Raw genomic sequence first — 21653 nt, forward strand, 5'->3', positions numbered from 1 at the left:
AGCTTGTGATGATTAACCGTTCAAAATTAACAGGTCTGGCAGGCTTTTACTAGGTCAACCTTGTTTTACACACTAACACACAATTCAAGATGTACTAGTGTGATGGACTTTGCTAATCCGATCGACCAAATTTGCCTTTTAAAACCTACCCGTGAGCCTAAAATTTCAAAAAACCAGTAGAGACTAATGTAATTTGTAAACACCCATTTGCTTAAACAAACTCAAGTGTCCCAACCCGCAACCAGCAAAGGCGTCCCTATCAATTCGTGCTCAGCCGTACCCGACAACATTCACCACCATCGTCCACCACCCTAAACCATAAAGTGAGGCTCTCTCAACACCCTGTCTTTGGTCACTATCACACAGCTCATTTGTTACACAAGCAATATAAACAAAGAATCATTTATAAAACTTGAGTGTATAAATACGTATTATCATCATTTTTACAACATAAATAAACAAGTAATACTGTTTAAAGTTCAACCAAGTGTTTGAGATTAAATGGGAAACAAGTAGAATGTCCAAAGATACAGTCAGTTATGAAATAACGAGTGGCGGCTTCTGTCAAATGAAAACCATCCCAAAATATATGTTTATTAGAGTCTGGACACGGTGCTATGTTTGGAATACATGACAGCCTTCCATTCATCCATGATCTACAACATGGATTGCTACTATCACTAAACCCTGCAACCATTTCTAAATTATCAACAAAATCTTAAATCAATTAAAAAATCAACAAAATTTAATACGTAATAACCATTTAAGTAACAATCCGTTCGACTATTTTTACTGATTCAACTGATTTTTACTAATTAACCCATTTTTATTTATTCGTCCAGATTAATTAAATATAATATTTTATTTTTTGACCCCAAGGACGCCTTCGGCATCCAGGGGTCACGGGCCACATGAATTTTACAAATTGTAACTGATTCTTATTGATTGATACTGATTTTACTGAAGGTAGAGGTGTTCTTTCTTGTCATCAGGTTAGGTGTTTCAGGTAAAATCGGTTTTTGCGTCCAGATTGATTTTTATATTATTTAAATTTATTTTGAAGTCGAGTCAAATCCGGTTCGGTTAAAGATCGGGTAAATATCGGATTATCGAATATGTTTTGAACACGTCTAAGTCTGAAGGAAACTCTATTTTTACAGATTTTATAGTTATATTATAATCAAATTTTACTAATTATAACTGATTTTAACGTAGTTTAACTAGTTTCTCATCAAAATTTAGAGAAAAAACTTACCATATTTAGCATGATTCATAATCAAATCATAGCTACTTTGGTAAACACGCATAAGAAAGAAGTGTGAGTCAATGAATGAATTTGAAAGATTTGGAAGCATTGTCACAAGGCGGTCGTTAAACTTGGATACCACCCTATTTATGTTTTCGTCACATGTTCCATTGTTGCCAAACAGCCTTCCGGTCTTTGCAAAGAATGGAATACAACCAATTGGGCCAATCTCTGACAACACTATCTTTCTTGCTCCTAAATCATATAACCTCTGCACATCAAACAAAATCTAACAGTTGAGAAGCGCTTTACATATAAATTAAATCATCCATCTAAACAATTAATTATTGTATGAATGGACTCCAATATGCCGTGACAATTCATCACATGATCTTCTTATGGGCCCACTTTATGTGGATACACCCACAGGGCACCCGTAGGCTCGGGTCCACAAACCCATAAGAATAAACGTTGACTTGCACACAACATATGATGGGTTTAACTCTTTTCCAAAACTATATATATATATATTTTTTTTTAAATGTAGAGTCTAATGAGGTTAATTATAATGCTCATCACTTATATAAAAAATTATTTCACCTTCTTATATCTATAAAAATTATGTAATTTATTCTAAATTAAAAAACCCAATATAAAAAACGTAAAATAAATTTCTTGTATTGCAATCAATACATACCTTGATTTGTTGTGAAAATGTGTCCACCAATAGTTGAGCGAATTGATCGGAATCATAAAGTTTGCTTGAAAGATCAAGAGGATTGAAATAGTAGTTAATATAATCATTGTTACCCATGATTATAAGAAATATAGATTTAGACAAATATTGGGAAAGTTGAGCATGATCATCAAATATTGGTGCCAATTGGGACTTTATTGTGCTTTCAAACATCTCAATTTGTTCATCCATGGAAATGCATTTACCCTAATTTCATCAATCAAGTGGCATGCATTACAACTTAAACCACATCAATAAGATTTAATTAATAGTATAACTAATCTTTATTTATAAATATAACCAAAGTAAAACAATGTTACACATCATCTTTTCATAAGATTTAATAGTAATTTTTTAGTTTTTCTCTCCACATGCCATAGTTATGTCATAATAATTGTTACTATTTTACTTATTTAAATGAGTTTATTTTAGATTAAATTGCCCTGAATAATCCAATCTTTTATTAATTTCCCTACAATAATTTCTACTTTTTATTAAATATGAATAATCCCCAACCATTAGGAATGCTTGTCAAGAATGTACCAAGGTAATCTCTTACTTACAAGTCATTTTGCATAAAAAATTAAAAAAAGTAAATATATTAAATTATAAATAAATTGAAATATTTAAAACATTAAAAAAAGAAATCAAGTGATTTTATTTTTTGATTTAAATTATAATTTTTAATATTTTTGACCTTTTTTTTTTAGCAATTAACCTTTAAAAATAGGTTATTATTTGGACAATAATGTTTTTGGTTAAGTGACTCTAAAATTGAGATTATTCATAAATTAATCAAAAGTTAAAATTATTGTAAGAAAATAAGAAAAAGATTGAATTATTCTAGGTAATTTTTTTTATTACATTTTTGTGCTAATGATAATTTAATATTTAGGTCAATTGATGCACCAACTTATGCTCGTATTGAAGGCGAATTTGAAAAGGGGTAAAGAAAATGAGAGATTATTATCTTTATTTTGGCAGAGAAGAAAAAATATTTTCCTTCCATTTTACTAAGATAAATATTTACTCGAAATTAAGGAGATTGATTCATCCATTCCTCATTCTCTATCACATTACAAGTATTTTTACCCTTGATTATACTCCATCCTTTTGACACACATATATTATCCATAATGACTTTTTTTTTTATTTTCTCCCAAAGTGTTCACTTAAGGACCTTTTTAAAAAAATATACACCCTTCGTTAAAATTGTTATTAATTGCAATATATATTGCGACGAGAATTAATAGCAATCTCAAAAGAAAAGAAAAGTACACGACTTTTTTATTTCAATGACGAGTCAACCCAATGAATGAAATATGGGGTTTGAGTTTTTAATGTCAAATATAACACTAGGAGGTGATCAAAACAAACCCAATAATCAGACATTTATCCAACCTTGTAACCGAATCCGATTTCCCCTAACTTTAAAAATAGTTTTATATTATGTAAAATGCAGTATGATCACAAAACTTGACTTTAAACAGATTCAAAAGCATCTAATCCAAAATCAACCAGATGACTTAATAATAATATAGTGTACTAGTAAATATTCAAAGATGAGTTCTCACAAAGAAGATTCCAGTGTTGGGTAGAAGGCCACATGCTGCAGATGCATAATTGTAGCCTCTTACTGAAGTTTCTCTGAATACGTCGCTACTTAATGTGGAATCTGGCCCGAATACACGTACATAGGATGGAGGATATGGTAACCCTAGATATTCAGCTACACGACCAAAAACTTAACAATTTATTCTCAACAGATATGTGTATTAAGGGACAAGCTAAAAAAAATTTATAAGTAAATAATAAACTAGTTTTTTCACTTTTTTTTAAAATTAAAAATTAGATCATCTTATAATAAGTCATCTCACAGTAAAATGATCTTAATAAAAAATTTGTCAATTATATGCTATCCAAGAAATTTACCTCATATACCAACTCAATAGAATCAACGTCAATTGAGATTTTATTTTGTGGAATAAAACTATACCTACATGTTTCTCTCATTTAGCATTATTTTTCATTTTAAATTGTTCTTTTTAATTTACATTATTTTTATTTTTGAAAATTGACTCATTAATTTATTTTAATCTTATTCATACATTCTAACTTTCTTTTAATGTTATCCACATAGTTTAGTTTCTTTTCTTTATTTATTATCAAATATATGTTTTTTTCTTAAAAACAATAAGCTTTTTGTTTGATGCATATTAAGGGGACAAGAGTATGTCCCAAACATGACTTTATTATGTGGCTTGTCAATCAACAAATACAAAAAACAAGAGACTAAGTTGTACAAGGAGTAGTTTATAAGCAATATGCCCCATTTAGCCAAGGAGATAAAGAGACTCATAATCACATGTTTTACCGGAGTGATGACATGATTGGGTCTAATGAAAAACACTATCTCATTGACCACAATGGTGAACAATCTAAAAAGAGATAGGTGGGATTTGGCACGAACACTATTCTTTACAAACACTATCAACTCTGATATCATGATACTTTGGGCTTGTATACAAGACCCACACAAGAAAAGAATTGACTGCACACAAACTCGATGAGGTTCCAACCTAAAACCAATTGATAATAAAAAGAGTAGCTCACCAAGCTTGTATATTAGTCAACTTCATTCTAAATCTTCGATATGGAATTATACATGTGGATTATTTTCCAACAAATTGAAGTATCTATCGATTAACAGCTTATCTTGTATGAGACCCTCTCAACATGAGACGGGTCCATATAATAGCCCATTTCTTCAATTGTTTACTTTAAGATCATAAGTAATTGTTTTAAGGTTATGAGTAATCACTCTAAAATTATAAGAATTCATTATATTAAAATTATAACTAATCACTTTAATGTTATAAGTGATCATTTTAAGACAAAAATGTATATTGGGCTAGTCCAATAGAAATTGTCTCACCGTGAGACCGTCTCATTTAAGAATTAGTGATCAATAAAAGCCATATAAAAAGACCGTCTCTAAATGTGATAGACGACTCTCAAGCCTAGCTCATCAAAGTTTAATGCATATTCTTACTCTACATTAACTTTTATGGGTTGACCCAATTAGAGATTATCACTAAGGCATATAAAAAAAATGGTTATGTAAGCATACCAATGAAATCAGCAGCTGTTTTGCCATCGGTAAATCTTCCTAAGGGAACTTGACCAGCAAATTTGACACTATAAGGAAGATAATTAGCCTTAATCACAGTAGGCAGCACATTGTTATTGCCATTATCCACCATTGAGTCTCCAAAAACATAAAGAGCAGGGGCAAGAGGATCATCATCAGCTGATTGGGATGAATCTAAATGGGTCATGATCATGATTATGATGATGAAGTGCAGGATGTTATGCTGCAACATTGTCACAAACAATCAAAAATCAGTGCTGGCTTGGTATGCATCATGCAGAGTTGTTTAACTTAAATCAGGTCATTTTCAACAGGTAATACCACAACGTGCTTAGCAGTACATCACATGCTCTGCAAGACTGCAACACTTTGAATTCGAGTTAGATGTTTCAGGTCGGTTTAAAATCGGGTCTTGTGTCCACATTGATTTTTACATTATTTTAAATTCATTTTGAAATAGGGTCAAGTCGGGTTCAGTTTCAAGGTCGGGTTAATATCGGGTCGCCGGATCTATTTTGAACACCTCTATGAATAATTAATTGGTGGGACCCATTGTGGTAGGTGTTGAATCATGATATATTAGAGCTTATCTAGTTATCTCCATGTTGGTTTTTTAACCACTAAAACTAAAGATTCATGTTTTCAACAATGTATGGGGGCGCGCGGGACCAATGAATATGAGAGACGGATAAGATCTCATACACATCATCTATTTATTATCCGTGACAAGCGGGCATAACTTTTACACCCATATTCACTCGATCACTTTCCACTAGAGGCGGATGTAAGTATGGGCACAGGCAGAGAAGTGCCCCTAGGTAAAAAAAAAAATTAAAAATTAATTGCTTCTCTGTTTCTCCCCAATCCCAATCCCAATCCCTTTCTTTCTCATATTTCATTTTAAAAAGTGAAACAAACAAAGCCCTACTCATAACCCATACATAACTGAACTGTGAAAGGAGGTCGGAGACAAAACCTAGAATGAAGGTCGGAGTCTCGATTATTAGAGTTTTCATTTTATTTTGATTTTTGAGTTCTCAATTATTAGGATATGAATTATGATTTTGAATTATATTTTTGCGTTCTCATTTATTAAGGTTTTCATTTTATTTTGATTTTTGAGTTCTTAGTTTTGATTTTGAGCTTGATCTTAGCTTGCCAACCTTATCAATGATTGATAATTGTTCTTATTTTGAGTCTACTTCCTTCTTCTCAGTTTGTTGATTACCCACATATATAGAGGCTAAATTCCTTGTTTAACTTTCCAATTACAATTTTCATTTTCCTTCAATTGTTTATGTGTTTTCATTTTTATTTATCATTTGCATTATGCTTACGTGTTTTCATTAATTCGAAACATCAATTCAATTACAAATGAAACTTTTGTAAGAAAATTTAGATGGTAAAATAGTGAATTGATTTATTTAGAGAGGAAGATGAGTGAATACATAGAATGAATATTGTTTTTCATTGCCAAAAAATTGATTACATCAATGGATATTTATAGTGTTGAGTTTGATTACAAGTTTACTAAAATATCTTAGATATTTTTATTTTTTAATTATGTTTTCTAGGATCTTCCATTATATTATCTTAGATATTTTTTTTTAATTCTTTAGTTTAGATATTTTTATATTTAATTAAAATCCTAGATTTTTCTAGATTATTTTAATACTCCCCCTAATCTAAAAAATCTTGAACTCTGAGTTGTCTTCTGAACTCGATAAATCTATCAGTTGATATGGGTTTTTTGAAAATGTCTGCGAGCTGCTCCCCCGTTTTGCAGAATTGTAGTTCGATCTCTTTCTTTTCTACTAACTCAAGAATGTAGTGATGTCGTATCTCGATGTGTTTTGATCTGCTATGAAACACTGGATTCTTCGTCATTGCTATTGTTGACATGTTGTTGCAGAACATTGTAGTTGGTGTCTCTTGCTTATGTTGTAGATCGATTAATACCCTTCTGAGCCAGACTGCTTCACGTGCTGCACTTGTTGCTGCAATGTACTCTGCTTCTGTTGATGATAAAGCTACTGTCACCTGTTTTTTTGATAACCATGAGACCACCTTGTTTCCAAGCTAAAATACGTACCCGCTTGTACTTTTTCTATCATCCGCGCTTCCAGCCCAGTCGTTATCGGTGTATCCTGTGAGCTTGAAATCTTTTTCAGTTTTGTACATGATCCCATAGCTTTTTGTTCCCTTAATGTATCTGAGAATCCTCTTTGCTGCTGTTAGATGATCCTTGCTCGGTTCACTCATGAACCTAGATACGATGCTGACAGCGTTGACTATATCTGGTCTTGTATGTGTGAGATAGATGAGAGAGCCGACCAAGCTTCGATACATTGCTCCGCCGACTTTTGGTTTGCCTTTGTACTTTGATAACTTCTCATTGATTGCCATTGGTGTAGCCAGAGGTTTACATTCACCCATGTTGAATTTCTTGAGAAGGTCTTATGTATATTTCTCTTGTGATAGAAATATTCTTCCTGGGCTTTGTTTGATTTGTATGCTAAGGAAGTATTTCATTGTACCAAGGTCTGTCATCTCGTACTCCTTCATCATAGCCTTTTTAAATTCTTCGATCATCGTTGGGTGTGTGCCTGTATAGATTAGATCATCCACGTACAGGCATAAAATGAGAAAGTTGTCACCTTGTGTCTTGATGTATAGTGAAGGTTCACTCGGACTCTTGATGAAACCATGCTGGAGAAGATAATTGTCGATGTTGCTGTTCCACGCTCGGGGTGCTTGTTTGAGTCCGTACAGAGCTTTTCGAAGGCGGTATATTTTGTCTTCTTGGCCTTTGATGAAGTATCCCTGCGGTTGCTCGATGTACACTTCTTCTTCGAGTTCTCCATTTAGAAATGCTGATTTGACATCGAGCTGAAAGACTGGTAGCTGATGTTGTGCTGCTAATGCCAGGACTGTTCTGATTGTCTCCATGCGGACAACTGGTGCATATGTTTCGTTGAAGTCGATTCCTGGTTGTTGGGCATATCCCTTTGCTACGAGCCTTACTTTGTACTTTTTGATGGAGCCATCATCATTATGTTTCACCTTGTAGACCCACTTGAGTCTGATGACTTATTTGTCTTGTGGTTTGTCTATAAGTTCCCATGTGTGATTCTTCTCGATCATTTTGATTTCTTCGTTCATAGCCTCAATCCATGATTCTTCTTGTGCTGCTTCTTGAAATGTTTGTGGCTCACTAGACAAGAGAGCCATCATTGCTTGGTCACAATGGTAATCTTGTAGCCATGATGGCGGTTGCCGATCTCGTGTTGATGTTCGGGCTTTTTGATGTTGAGGAGTTGAACGTGATGTTTGGCTTCTTGAGCTTGGGGATGATCTTGTACTTCCAGGTGTACTTGGACTCGGAGATGATAGGTTTGTTGGTTGGTCTGCTCCGTCTTCTTCACTTGGATCTCTCGGGAGAGTATCTCCTTCGTGAGCTTCAATTTCTTTTTCTTTCCACGTCCATTCGGCTGCTTCGTCGAAAATTACGTCTCTAGAGATGATTAATTGTTTAGATTTAGGCTTGTAAAGGCGATATCTTTTTGTTTTGTGACTGTATCCAATGAATATGCATTTTTCTCCCTTCTCATCGAGCTTTTCCCGATTCTCCTTCGGATGTGGGCATAAGCTACGCATCCGAACACTTCAAGGTGTTCTACTCTTGGCTTTCTCTTGGGCCAAGCTTCATATGGTGTTAAATCCTTAACTGCTTTTGTGGGAGATCTATTGAGGATATATACTGCCATGTGAACAGCTTCGCCCAGTATCTTTTGGGTAGATGTTTACCCTACATCATGCTGCAGGCCATCTCTGCTATAGTGCGGTTTTTCCTTTCTGCGACACCATTTTGTTGACGTGTACGCCTTGCTGTAAGTTCTCTTTTAATTTCATGCTTCTTACAGAAACTGTTGAATTCGTTGCTTGTAAATTCTCCGCCACGATCCGTTCTAATAATCTTAAGAAAATGCCCACTTTGATTTCTGTGAGGGCTTGGAATTGCATGAAGTGGGAAAAAGCTTCTAATTTTTTCTCCAGGAAATATACCCACATCATGCGGGAGTAGTCATCTACGAACAAAAGAAAATATCTTTTTCCACTAAGAGACAAATTCTTGGTAGGACCCCAGATATCTGCATGAACAAGCTCTAGAGGAGCCTTGGCCCTCCAAGATGCGGTAGGAAATGACAATCTGTGCATCTTGCCATATATACAGTCTTCGTAAATTTTTTTCTTTTATTTTTTATTGATGGTAGTCCAATTACCATTTTTTTTTGTTTTAATAGTTTTAGACTGTTAAAATTTAGATACCCGAATCTCAAATATCATAAGATGGATTCATCATTTATTGAGCTTAAAGCCAATTTTTCTTCAAATGACAATTTTAATGGGAATATTTTGTTAGGAGCCATTTCAACAGTTGTTATTATCTGACCCTTATTTTTATCATAGATTTGACATTTGTTATTCTCAAATTTAACCATATGTCCTTTTTTAATTAATTGGCCTACACTTAATAATTTTGTGCAAGTCCGAGAACATAAAAAATTTCATGAATTAATTTTGATGAGCAATTTTTTGTTTTAACGGTGATTGTCCCTTTTCCGGCGATATCTTCTTTTTTACCGTCGCCAAGTGTGATGTGTGTTTTAACATTTTCGTCAAGAGTGACAAAATAATTTTTATTACCAGAGTCATGTGATTTGAACAACCACTATTAATATACCATATGTCACTTACTTTTTCTTGTGCATTTAATTCAGTGTAAAATATTTGCTCTCCGGAATTATTGTTTTCGGAATAGTTTGCTTTTTCTTTTTGTCGATACCAACAATCTTTTTCGAGGTGAGTGTGTTTTTTACACCTTTTACATTTATACCGACAATCATTAGTATTGTGGTTAGTTTTCTTACATAATTTATAATAAAGGTCAGTTTGATTATTTAATCGACTTTTTTGATTTTTAAAATTTCCTCCCCCTAGCTACGATTAGTTGGTGTTTGTCATTTTTCATAATTTTTACAATGGCTATTTTTATTTTCACCATTAGAAAATTTTAATTTAGCTTGAAAAGCTTGTTCTAGTGGTTCTTCTTTACCATTAGTTCGGGACTTCGGGTATACTTAATTGAGATAAATTTTTCTTGTTAACTTCTTTTATTGTCGTGGCAATAATGTTTTATTTTTGTGATAGACTCCTTAATATTTTTCGAATCACAATTTCATCTTCTATTTTACCACAATTTGATCTTATTTTATAAACTATATTAGTGACCCGGTCAAAAAATGAACGCATTGTTTTATTTTCTGCCATTAATAAATTATCAAATTCTCTCCATAGTGATTAGAGTATAAAAAGAATTACCTCTTCGGAACCTCTGTATTTTGTCTCCAGGATCCTCCAAGCCTTCGAGCTGTTTTTGCGGGCATGATCGTTGTAAGTATTGCGTCGTCGACTCCACGATATAATAGGGATAGGGCATAGTTATCCCTTATCCTATTTTGTTTATATTGTTTTATTTTTGTTTCATCCCAAGATGACTCTTTAGTGCCATATTTGGGTGGTTGCTCATAACCTTCTTGTACTAATTCTCATAAATCTTGGGAGATAAATATTGTAGTTAGCCCATTGTTAATGTGGGAACCCAATTAACTTGGGGGTAATTAATGGTTGAGGTCATTTTTTTATTTTGTGGTTAGAGGTTTATTTTACTGTGGAGTATATTGGTTAATGTGTTTAGGTTGTTTGGAGGTCTTGGTTTTAATTAGCTCTTGATACCAAATGTAAGAAAATTTAGATGGTAAAATAGTGAATTGATTTATTTTGGGAGGAAGATGAGTGAATATGTAGAATGAATATTGTTCTTCATTGCCAAAAAATTGATTACATCAATGAGTATTTAGAGTGTTGAGTTTGGTTACAAGTTTACTAAAATATCTTAGATATTTTTATTTTTTAATTACTTTTTCTAGGATCTTTCATTATATTATCTTATATATTTTTATTTTTTTAATTTTTTAGTTTAGATATTTTTATATTTAATTAAAATCCTAAACTTTTCTAGATTATTTTAACAACTTTCAATTTTTTATGTCAAAAAAATTTCAATTAGATTCATTTTCCTTCAATCTCATGCGTTTTCATTTTATTTATCATTTATCAATGAATTTGTGGATTGTAGAATATGGATTCTGATTTGTGAATGAGTATGGTAATGAGTTTGTGAAAGTATTTGTTAGCATTAATTGATCGTTTTTATATTATTCTGGTCTTGGCTTGAAATTATTGTGCTTGTACATGTCATTTTGGAGGAATGAAAAAAATTTAGTTGCTGTTTTTACAAAAGAAACTTTGCTCCCCAAATTTTCTATTTTTCTCTATATATTGGTGTCCCTAGGGAGTTCGAACCTTGAATTCGTCTTTACTTTCCACCAAATTCATACCTATATACACCCCAACTGAAATAGATGTATGAAACCCATATAATTCATCGCTTATTGCTATGCTTTTAATAAAGCGGTGAAAATGTAAAGTTAGAAAATATTAAACTTTTTTAATTTTTTACTTGCTATCAAATCAACTTTTGCACTGTTCATTATTATGTGTTTTTTTACATATTAATGCGTCTATTATACGTGAAAAGAACATATATAATCATGTGAAATTTTATTTTATTCATCTTATCGTATTTTTTTCATAATATCACAATTTGTATAATTTAATTATGTATAACTTTAAATATAAATTATGATCCAACTAACATATTGAATTACATTATTTGACTATAAGAAAACAATTACTTTCTTGTAGCTTGGAAGAAAGTAAGTATTACTTTACTCTTATAATTGATTGATTTTTGACAGAAGATACACAAAATAAAACATTAAGTTGTTTCAATTGAAAAATAACATATTAAGATGCAACAATTCCATCATTACCCGCTAAAAGTCTATATTTATATTTCCTTGTAAAATCCGTACACTGAAACCCTAAAGCATCAGCTAACAGTCGTTGAACATGGTTAGCGATTTCATACGAAGATTTACCAGCAATGGAAGAGTCTTCCATGGAAATTTTTTTCAAGAAACTAATTTCATAAACATTCAAAGGATTCATAAGAAAGAATATTGCATCCAAAACCTTCCTCCCTCGCGCAGTCGTAGCATGAAACAGTTGAGGCTTATAATTAATCGCTACAGGCACAATATCGTCGGTTAATTCAGCGAATAAGCTGCTAAATCTCAAAAGGAACGGTTCACGACATGTGGTTCCCTCAGGACAAATCACTAAATCTCCATTTTCCAATTCTTTAGCGATCATCTCTGCATCTTTAGATCGAGATCGAGTCAAATGAACTGTTCGAATCGGGGCAATTTTTCGCCAAATCGGTGACATTGAGTAAACGACGGCAGGAATATTTTGTCCGAGAACTCGAGAGAGAAATAGAGGATCCATAACTGTTCGGTGATTACAGACATAGAGAACTCCTTTTTTGGATGATACGGCTGAAACAGAGGACGAATTTGGGGGATTTTTGGTAAGTACGCGATAACCTAGTATTGGGCTCATATAATTTCTTTGGTGTCGTAATGGGATGGCTAAGCCTATTGGGACGCGGATTATTGCTAGGATTATGGCGATTGGAAACCATAGGAGAATGAGGAGGGCTGTGATGGGTTTTGGGTGTTTAACGAGACGACCATCATGGAAAATAACAGGATGTGGTTGTTTGGGAATGTGGCCGTCTTCTTGTTGCATAGTCAATCGTTCATGGCACCTATTCTGCAAATAAGTAGCATGTAATAATAAGTAATGAATTAGAAAAAATAAGCTAATTATATGAGCTTGTCTAAATGGTAAGACAGTCCTATAAGACATAACGACTTGACTTGTTAGTTAATGTTGTTGAAAAATAAATGTGTACTTGCAATGTACTAATAAGTTTGAATAATATACAATTGACAATTATATGTTATATTGTATGTCATAATGGAGTATCTAATGAATATTTTCTCTATTTTACATGGGAAATAATCATGCAAATTAAATTCTTATCCCACAGCAGAAAGAGAAAGTTACCAATCACTTTAAAAATTTATTATTTTATGATATAGTTTATTTTAAAGAAACCAAATAATTTAGTGATAACAATGTCATACGACATCTACGACAAATTATATAACAGTTTTAATCAAATAAAATTCTAATTTGTTTTTCACATGACTGCAATGTAGAAATTCAATAGTTAGTATCTCGAATTTGGCATATCAAAAAATTGTGAAAACTAGAAATTATAAAACTTTGAATCGACACGATTCAAATAAAATTATATATGACTATGTTTGAACTTATAATAGATTACTGATAATATGAAAGTCAATTTAATAGTTAATATCTCTAATTTTACATATTATTCTTTTATTCGTTTTTATCTGGATTTTTAGTTTTCCCTTAGGTTTTACATGTGGATCTTTCTCAAGTTGATGGACTATTTAATTGCACTCTTCTTTATAGATATGAGTTGTGCTTCCTTCCTGCCCAAACCCTAATCATAGTTGTCTATAAGTGGGATACACTGGGTGTGATGATGATAATAAAAGTCAATTTATTTGATGAATAGTGTCAAAGTCAGCTATAATGCAAGTAAAAAAACAGAGAAAGTATTTAGAATTTAAAATAAATCAACAAGTCTATAAAATCAAATAGAACATTTCATTAGAATTAGAAAAGTCAAATAATAATTACCTTGCAAAGTGATACGAAAGTTGGAGAATCAAAACCAATCCAACGTCCTAAAGCTAAGGACATCTCCTCATTCCCAAACAACCTATCAACCCGATCCGAAATGGATCTGATATCTCGAACCCAACCAGTAGCAAACCCAAATCGATTAAAAATAAGTTCGGATCCAATAACCTCATTTGCACCCAAATGCATCTTCAAAAACCTCTCCACCATTACCCTTGGAGTTCTAGTAACCACTACTTTTTTTTCATATCTACTAAAAATTTTCCAAGCATCATTATTCAAATTATCCATATAAAACTTGGGCAAAACGGCCCGACCAACATACTCAATCTCAGATTTTGGGAGACCCGCTATTGCAATGAAAATGGTGAGCCTTAAACTGGCTTCCTTCATGCCCAGAAGATCCAGCAAACGGATAACGGGCCAGAATAGCAGAAGCAAAGAAAAACGGATCGGACCCGAGGCTTCAAATGCGATTAGCATGAAGTATGGAAACGGGTCCGGATCTTTCACTAATGTGCCTTCAAGTTCTGCTATTACCGATGAATTCATTTTAGATCAATGTACTAATTTGTATTTCTAAGTATATTCTAATTATTTCCAAATCCATTACAAATAAGAGTTAGTATTTAGTATTTTTAATATATATATACTTCTATTTATCAAGCAAAACCTATAATATATTAGGTGTGAAAGTGGGCATTATGGGAAACAAGTACTTCAAAACGAAATATTTTTTTAATTGAAGAAGAATCATTTAAGTTGTGATTTAATAGTTCAAGAAGAATTATTCAAGCAAAATCTATAAATGGAACTTTGACATTATATAGTTAGAACTTCATTATGATTTTATGTAATTATTAAACACAAATTCTTAAATGAGACGGTATTGTGATGTGACTATGTCTATTGGACTGATTTATGTACATTTAGTCTATTAAAATATAAATTATTTCACAACGATTTTGACAACGTACAGAAGGCAATGACCCTTTAATCGTTGCCAATGACGATGGAGGGGCGACAAAATGGCGATGAGTAGAGTGGGGGACAACACAAGGTCGGTCGCGATTAAGCTACTAAAGTTGGATAGCCAATGTTGGTCATGTGTAGGGGTGTTCAATAGGCCAAGCCTCTATTTTGAATTCTTATTCGGCCCGTTTTAGAAGGACTTTGTAAGGACTGGACCGAAAACGGGCTATATTATAATTAAAATAAAGTGGGCTATAAAATGGCTCAATAAGAGCCGAAAACGGGGTTTTGTAAATAGTATAATCAATGTATAATTTAAATATTATAAATGACAATGTCCATGGAAATATTAATATTTTTTCAATTTGATTATTATAAATGATTATTTAATTGTTATAAATTGATAAAGTAGTAAAATTGGGCTGGATTGGATTGGATCTGGCTTTGCAAGCCCAACACATTTAAGCTCATATTAATTTTAAAAGGCCCTTATCCAGTCAATTGAACACTGCTAGTCATGTGGTCAAAAACTACTCTAACTATTTTGACTTCTTTTTTATAAGACAATTGGTTCAGGTAGGATACGGTTAAAAAGTTATACTCTAGAGAAAATTAGTGAGAGAAATACGTAAATAAAATGAAAAAATAAGTTAAATATCTTGATAAAAATTAAGCAAACACAACATTGCTAAAAATAAACATGTAGCAAAACTATAAAACAAATATAAAGAAAAATGGTGCAAATGTCATAAAACAGAAAAACTAATTGTAAGTTTAATGCATGCACGCAAAGCACAGTGATTTATTTAAGCTTGTGATTATGTACACTTATTTATTCCACCCTTAATCTCATTTTATCTGTTGCTAGCTGTTTTATTACTTGATTTATTTATATCGTAATTATGCGCACCACCGTCTCAATTATACGCCCCCCCAGTCTATGACTATTGGTTATAATATTTTAGCTATTCTCATAAGAGACCGTCTCTCAAAGACATGATTTTAAATAAAAAGTCTATTTTTTATTTTCTCTTTAATTTATATTAATTTAGCTATTTAGCTTATATGTCTAATGCGTCTCTCGGAGAAACCGTTTCTCACAATAATTTGTGATTCTTTTTCTGTTTTAGTTAGTTTGTCACATTTGTATATGACAGGGAAATTAAAGAGTTGGATTTAGTGGGTTTAAGTAATGGTGCATTTAGATTTAGGAACAGAAGAGATTATATAGAGGAAAAGTGGTAGAATTGTTAAAATTAGAATAAGGCAAATTTATTTGAATGAACTAAAATGAAAAATAAGACAAATTTAATTGAAACAGATTGAGTACAAAAAATAGAGGAAAAAGTAAAATTTAACTACAATATAGATATACAACAATCACATTACAAATTACATAAATTGATAAAAGTTCTAATTTCTAAATCACTCAATTTCCAAAATATAACAAAGTTTCAAATCAAACAAACAAATACACATAATAATTTAATTTTATATATTATTTTAAAAAATAAATGTAAAAGGGTTTATGGGTTGGATCTGAGTCTCAAAAGTATGGACTAGGACCCAAATTCAAACCCTAAGATCACGGATCCAGATCCAACCTTAACCTGGCCCTAGGGTCGAAAGAAAGGTGGATCCAGACCCTTAATTTAAGACCAAGACGAACCTAAACCCTTAGGGTACGGTCAAAGACGCATGCCCATCCCTAATACCAATACCAATTTCATTATAAATGCATTGGTATAATGTTTCGTACAATTTCTTAGTTTAACGATATTGGTTACATTTGACGTTTTACATAGTTTTCAAATATAACTGGATTCAGTAGGATTTATTTTTGGGATTTTCATCAAATAAGTAATACCGTATCTTTATAGATCTGGATCCAATAAAAAACAAAGTCTAAATCTGAATTTAATTGAATCCGACCTAGATCCGAACCATGCCCATCCCTAACTAATTGTCGTTGACCTCATCTTATCTATAATTTATAGTTGCAATCATTAGTTAAATGCAAGCATGCAAAGCACAATGATTTATTTAAGGTCATCATTGCATTGTGAAGTATTATACTAGCAATTTGCACATCAGCCAAGTTAATTATACTTGCATTTTAAGAGTACTTTTAAAAATATAGCTGATATGGTTTGTCCCTAAAATCTAGTTAGATGTGTTGAGCATAAATGTGTTTATTTGAAAATAATATCATAATAATGACGGGTCTTATGGCCTGCATACACTTATTTATTATAAGCATTCTCATTTTATCTGTTGCTAGCTGTTTTATTGCTTAATTTAAGTAGAATTTATGCGCACCACCTTCTCAATTACTAATTAGGTCATGCATGAATTCAGATTGGAAAATCAAAAATCAAATTAAAAATAAAATTATTCAAGTAGAAAAATCAAGGGACAAATAATATTTCATTTTTGTACTTCCATATTCTTAAACTACACATTTTTTCTTCGTTTTAAGACTCAATTTGTAGCTTCAAAAGTATAAATATCTCATTTTTGTACTTCTATATTCTATATTCTATATTCTTATTGAAATAGAAAAATTTTAATTATAATAAAAATATAAATTTAATTAAAATAAAATCTTTTTTTTTCATATCCGTTATTTTTGAACAATAATTATTGTTTGAAAATGATGGATATGAAAAAAAAATAAGAATTTATTGTTAATTACATTTATACTTTTTATTATAATTAAAATTTTAGTTATAACACAAGATTTACTCTTCCAAATTTTGTCTTCTTTTTGCGTCATAGACAAACATTAAGAGATGGATTTGGTATAAAATATATAACCTCTTAATATAATTAAAATTAGGATAATTAATACTTAATCAATAAGTAGAATTATTATGTGAAAATCGAAAAAATTAGATTATTCATTATAATTTTTCCTAAATAATATTCCTTATATAATAAGGTCGTTTAATTTATTGCAATGAAAGATCCATATGGTTGCCTATAATTTATACTCCAAAAGTCTTCTTAAACATAACCTCATTTGGATGAATTTTGTAAAGAAAATGAGATGATTATTGAAGGATGATATGTGAGCTAAAATCGATAAGGTTTGAAGTACCTTAATGAACAATAACAATTGCAATGAACTTAACAACGTTTGAAAGAAATGAAAATGCAAAAATAACACAATGATTTAAGGAGGTTCACTCAATAATGGCTACGTCCTCCGTGGTGTGTAGTTTTTTGTTTATATTATTTCAATGGAGTAAAAGCTTACTCTTACAAACAAAGTATTACAATTGAGTAAGAGAATAATAAGGGTAATGTGTTTGGGCTTAGGAGTTTGTGTTTGATGTGTTTGGATAAACAAATGAGCTTCCTATTTATAAGGGAGATCACACTAAGCAACATTTAATACATTAAAGTTAAGAATAAATGACAATGAAAGAGCTCCAAGAATTTGAAGAGTCAAAAATAGCATCCTAGGAGCATTAGAGGAACTGCTCGACCAAAATAGAGAGCTCGCTCGAGCGAGCAACCTGGTCGAGCGAGATACTGGAGGCTACTAGAAGCATTTTGATTGTCTCCTCGACCCACCAAAAAACCCGCTCGATTGAGCGCCTAGGTCGAGTGACCTACAGGTAGCTTCTGGACAGATTTTGCTCGACTTGTCATAATAAAGCATCTTTTCCACTTTTTCATTAGAACCCATAACTCTCATAGTTAAGTGATACTTCATCACCTTCATAACTTCATGAATTAACCAAGCTATACTCACCATCATAATCACAAACATTAAGTTACTAACTTAATTCACCCATTAACGAATCCCATAGGATTCCATCCCATTACTTACACATATAAATGCACACATCAATTGTGCACTCAAGTCACATTATTATCAACAAAGGAGATTAAATATGATCATCAAATTTGTATTTTTTATTATCATTCTTAACCCACTATCAAACGGGTCGTAAAATCTTCTTAAAAAATAACCTTTTTTTTCACAGCCCATCTTGATGAGACCGTTCCACTGTAAGACGGATCAATACAAAATGACAATTATTAGCAAAAGAAAACATAAAAAAGGGAAATTCCACATGGTAGCATCCAGTTTTCATGAAATACTAGTGGTAGCACTTTTTAAAGAAAAATCCACATGGTAGCATCCAGTTTATGCACAAACTAATTGCCGTAATATTTTCCGTTAAGTTTTTGTTAAATTCCGTTTAATTCATCATTTTGTAAGTTTATTCCACATGCTAGCATCCAATTTTTGTTTAATTCACAATTTTAACTTTAATTTCACCAATTTAATGTTTAAATGATGCCAACAATTTGAATGAAAACAAAATTATTACAACATTTATGGACGTTAATGAATTAAACGGTGAATTAAACATTAAATTGGTGAATTTAAAGTTAAAATTGTGAATTAAACAAAACTCGATGCTACCATGTGGAAAAAACTTACAAAATGATGAATTAAACGGAATTTAACAAGAACTTAACAGAAAATGCTACGGCAATTAGTTTGTGCATAAACTGGATGCAACCATGTGGAATTTTTTTTAAAAAGTGCTATCACTGGCATTTCACGAAAACTGGATGCTACCATGTGGAATTTCCCCATAAAAAAAACAATGAACTCTGAATTTTCACTAGTACAAAAAGTGGTTATTTTTTAAAAATAATTTAGACTAACCCAATTAAAGTCGTCTCAAAGTGAGACAGCCTCAATAAAAAATTAGTATATTTTATTTTTCAACACAGACTAGTTCTTATTATATGATACTTACATGCTATTCACGTCGTTCTATGACGATAATATAGCACACACGATGACACGACAGACTCTTGATTTGTGTAGACAATGTTGCGGCACATTATCCTTCTCCTTTTAACGTTATGTGCGGGTGTCGCCCATTTTGTTTCATCAAAATCAGCCCCGCTAGTCCCGGCTCTGTATGTTTTTGGAGACTCGTTACTAGATAATGGCAATAATAATCAGCTACCTACAACGGTTAAGGCTAATTACTACCCTTATGGCATCCACCTTCATGGCCAAATTCCCTTGGGGAGATTTACCGATGGCAAAACCGTTGCTGATTTCTTAGGTACGCATTATCTTGCATTATTTGGGTTGTTTCGTCAATTATTTTTGCGTTGGTCGTCTTTTGACATTTAGCATGTTGTTTGCCTTTTTAGTTAAAAGTTGTTAGGCTGTGACAATTCGTCACATAATTATTAGCGATTTAATTAGTGATAAACTAGAAACCATTTTAGCAGTGCATTTTCTATCTAGTTCTTGGATCAAACAAACATAAACCATTTCTTATGTCTACAAAATTTGCCAATGCAAAACAAATTGATCTTATGTCTAAATATTTCTTAGGCTATGTCCACCCATCTATTCACTTTACTAATATCAACAACTGCATATTAAAATAGTGCGGACTAAGTCTATACGAGACTTCTTCCATAATATTTTCCAATGATTACTTTCGAAGGCAAGCATTCTAGCCCAATTAGTTAATTATATTTATATAAATTAAAAGTTATAATCTAGATGTATGACTACATCTCTATCCATATTTTTTATCTTGGTAAAAACGTATCCAAGCTAGGGTTTGAACAACGTATTCATTGCTCCTTCACATACTCTAGCATCATTTTCTAGTTGTTGTGATTATAGGGCAGACCAAAAGAAGAGTAAAATTAGGTGAAAATCAATTTCAGAATATTACTTAGAGAATATAATTTTTACTCCAATTGAGACAAAATCTATTTTTCATCATCAAATAACTTAAATTCAAGTAATACAATTCATATTCTACAATAATTTAGCACCTTTTGATCTCTATACTTGTGAAAAATGAATCCCATTTGCCCCTAAATTGCTTTCAAGGTTCTATACTTTATAGTGTCACATTTTTGTATCCCATTCAAATAATTATCTTCCATTTAAATAATTATCTTTTCCAAATTATTGTATGAGATAGTCTTACTAAAAGACGATCTCTCATAAGAATAGTTGATAAACTTTTAATTTACGCTTACAAAATTTATTGTATTAACTAATTAAAAATGATTTATTTAATGCTTTATTATATGTTTTATTTTTGCATGCTTAGCGGACCACTTGGGGTTGCCATATGCTCCACCTTATGCAAGTCTGTTCGGGGAAAATTGGAGTGGTCTACCAAATTCTATTTTAAGTTTCCATCTATTTAGAGAAAGTTCATTAAGGGGCTATAATTATGCATCCGCAGCATGCGGTATCCTACCAGAGTCTGGATCCCACCTTGTAAGAAATTTTCATACACAACTTTTACACGGTCTTATACATTGGTTATATAGCCCATGCCCATTCAATAAAAATTTGTTTTATGAGATTATGGAGTACCTACTAGTAGAAAAAATATCATCTGCTGTGATTTTTGGAGTCTTATATGATGCGAGTTAATGTTAGAGTATATAACATATCCAGGGGCCTCAACCATCAACTTAAGCTTTTGGTTGAGGTGGTTCCTTGACATGGTATCAGAGCCAACGTGACAAGAGATCACGAGTTCGAATCTCAACCACCCCTCATTCAAAGTGGAATATTCAGTGCCTATGCGTATCTACACTTCAAGCCCAAAGGGCTCTCGTGTGAGGGGTCGTATTAGAGTATATAACATATCCTGAGACCTCAACCATCAGCTTAAACTTTTGGTTGAGTTAGTTCCTTGACAGTTAAAACCAGAGCATAAAAGGCTTTGATATAAAGAACTGCAACATATATTCTATATTTT

At 32.0% G+C, this 21653-nt stretch overlaps 3 protein-coding genes across 4 annotated transcripts; 1 reads left to right on the forward strand and 2 right to left on the reverse strand.

Moving 5' to 3' along the window:
* Window positions 1-413: 413 nt before the first annotated feature.
* On the reverse strand, window positions 414-5547 carry LOC130800518 (GDSL esterase/lipase 7-like). Of its 2 annotated transcripts, XM_057664103.1 has the most exons (6): window positions 5455-5547; window positions 5113-5356; window positions 3557-3711; window positions 1944-2189; window positions 1256-1517; window positions 414-687 (listed from the first exon to the last, which is right to left on the reverse strand). In XM_057664103.1, the coding sequence occupies exons 2-6, from the start codon at window positions 5324-5326 to the stop codon at window positions 473-475; spliced, it is 1092 nt and encodes a 363-aa protein (XP_057520086.1). In that variant the 5' UTR covers window positions 5327-5356; window positions 5455-5547; the 3' UTR covers window positions 414-472. The 2 variants fall into 2 exon arrangements, with proteins under 2 accessions (XP_057520086.1, XP_057520085.1); XM_057664102.1 differs by lacking the exon at window positions 5455-5547 and having other exon boundaries at window positions 5113-5382.
* A 6357-nt stretch (window positions 5548-11904) lies between these two features.
* On the reverse strand, window positions 11905-14451 carry LOC130800517 (glycerol-3-phosphate acyltransferase 7-like). Its single transcript, XM_057664101.1, has 2 exons — window positions 13897-14451; window positions 11905-12933 (listed from the first exon to the last, which is right to left on the reverse strand). The coding sequence occupies exons 1-2, from the start codon at window positions 14449-14451 to the stop codon at window positions 12064-12066; spliced, it is 1425 nt and encodes a 474-aa protein (XP_057520084.1). The 3' UTR covers window positions 11905-12063.
* Window positions 14452-19729: 5278 nt separating this feature from the next.
* LOC130799235 (GDSL esterase/lipase 7-like) lies at window positions 19730-21552 on the forward strand. Its single transcript, XM_057662341.1, has 2 exons — window positions 19730-19973; window positions 20991-21552. Exons 1-2 carry the CDS (start codon window positions 19730-19732, stop codon window positions 21320-21322), a joined length of 576 nt encoding a protein of 191 aa, XP_057518324.1. The 3' UTR covers window positions 21323-21552.
* The last annotated feature ends 101 nt before the right edge of the window (window positions 21553-21653 follow it).

Source organism: Amaranthus tricolor, chromosome 14, assembly GCF_026212465.1.
Source record: "Amaranthus tricolor cultivar Red isolate AtriRed21 chromosome 14, ASM2621246v1, whole genome shotgun sequence".
Taxonomy (NCBI): domain Eukaryota; kingdom Viridiplantae; phylum Streptophyta; class Magnoliopsida; order Caryophyllales; family Amaranthaceae; genus Amaranthus; species Amaranthus tricolor.

What these genes read in the sequence shown, in the direction of transcription:
- LOC130800518 (XM_057664102.1), bottom strand. Translation starts at nt 5,365, where the DNA reads ATGTTGCAGCATAACATCCTGCACTTCATCATCATAATCATGATCATG. An exon ending in CCAACACTGGAATCTTCTTT is followed by an intron (nt 2,190 to 3,556) that starts GTGAGAACTCAT and finishes TGATGAAATTAG; the next exon opens with GGTAAATGCATTTCCATGGA. An exon ending in TATGAATCATGCTAAATATG is followed by an intron (nt 688 to 1,255) that starts GTAAGTTTTTTC and finishes AAATGGTTGCAG; the next exon opens with GGTTTAGTGATAGTAGCAAT.
- LOC130800517 (XM_057664101.1), bottom strand. Translation starts at nt 14,451, where the DNA reads ATGAATTCATCGGTAATAGCAGAACTTGAAGGCACATTAGTGAAAGAT. An exon ending in CTTTCGTATCACTTTGCAAG is followed by an intron (nt 12,934 to 13,896) that starts GTAATTATTATT and finishes ACTTATTTGCAG; the next exon opens with AATAGGTGCCATGAACGATT.
- LOC130799235 (XM_057662341.1), top strand. Translation starts at nt 19,730, where the DNA reads ATGTTGCGGCACATTATCCTTCTCCTTTTAACGTTATGTGCGGGTGTC. An exon ending in AACCGTTGCTGATTTCTTAG is followed by an intron (nt 19,974 to 20,990) that starts GTACGCATTATC and finishes TTGCATGCTTAG; the next exon opens with CGGACCACTTGGGGTTGCCA.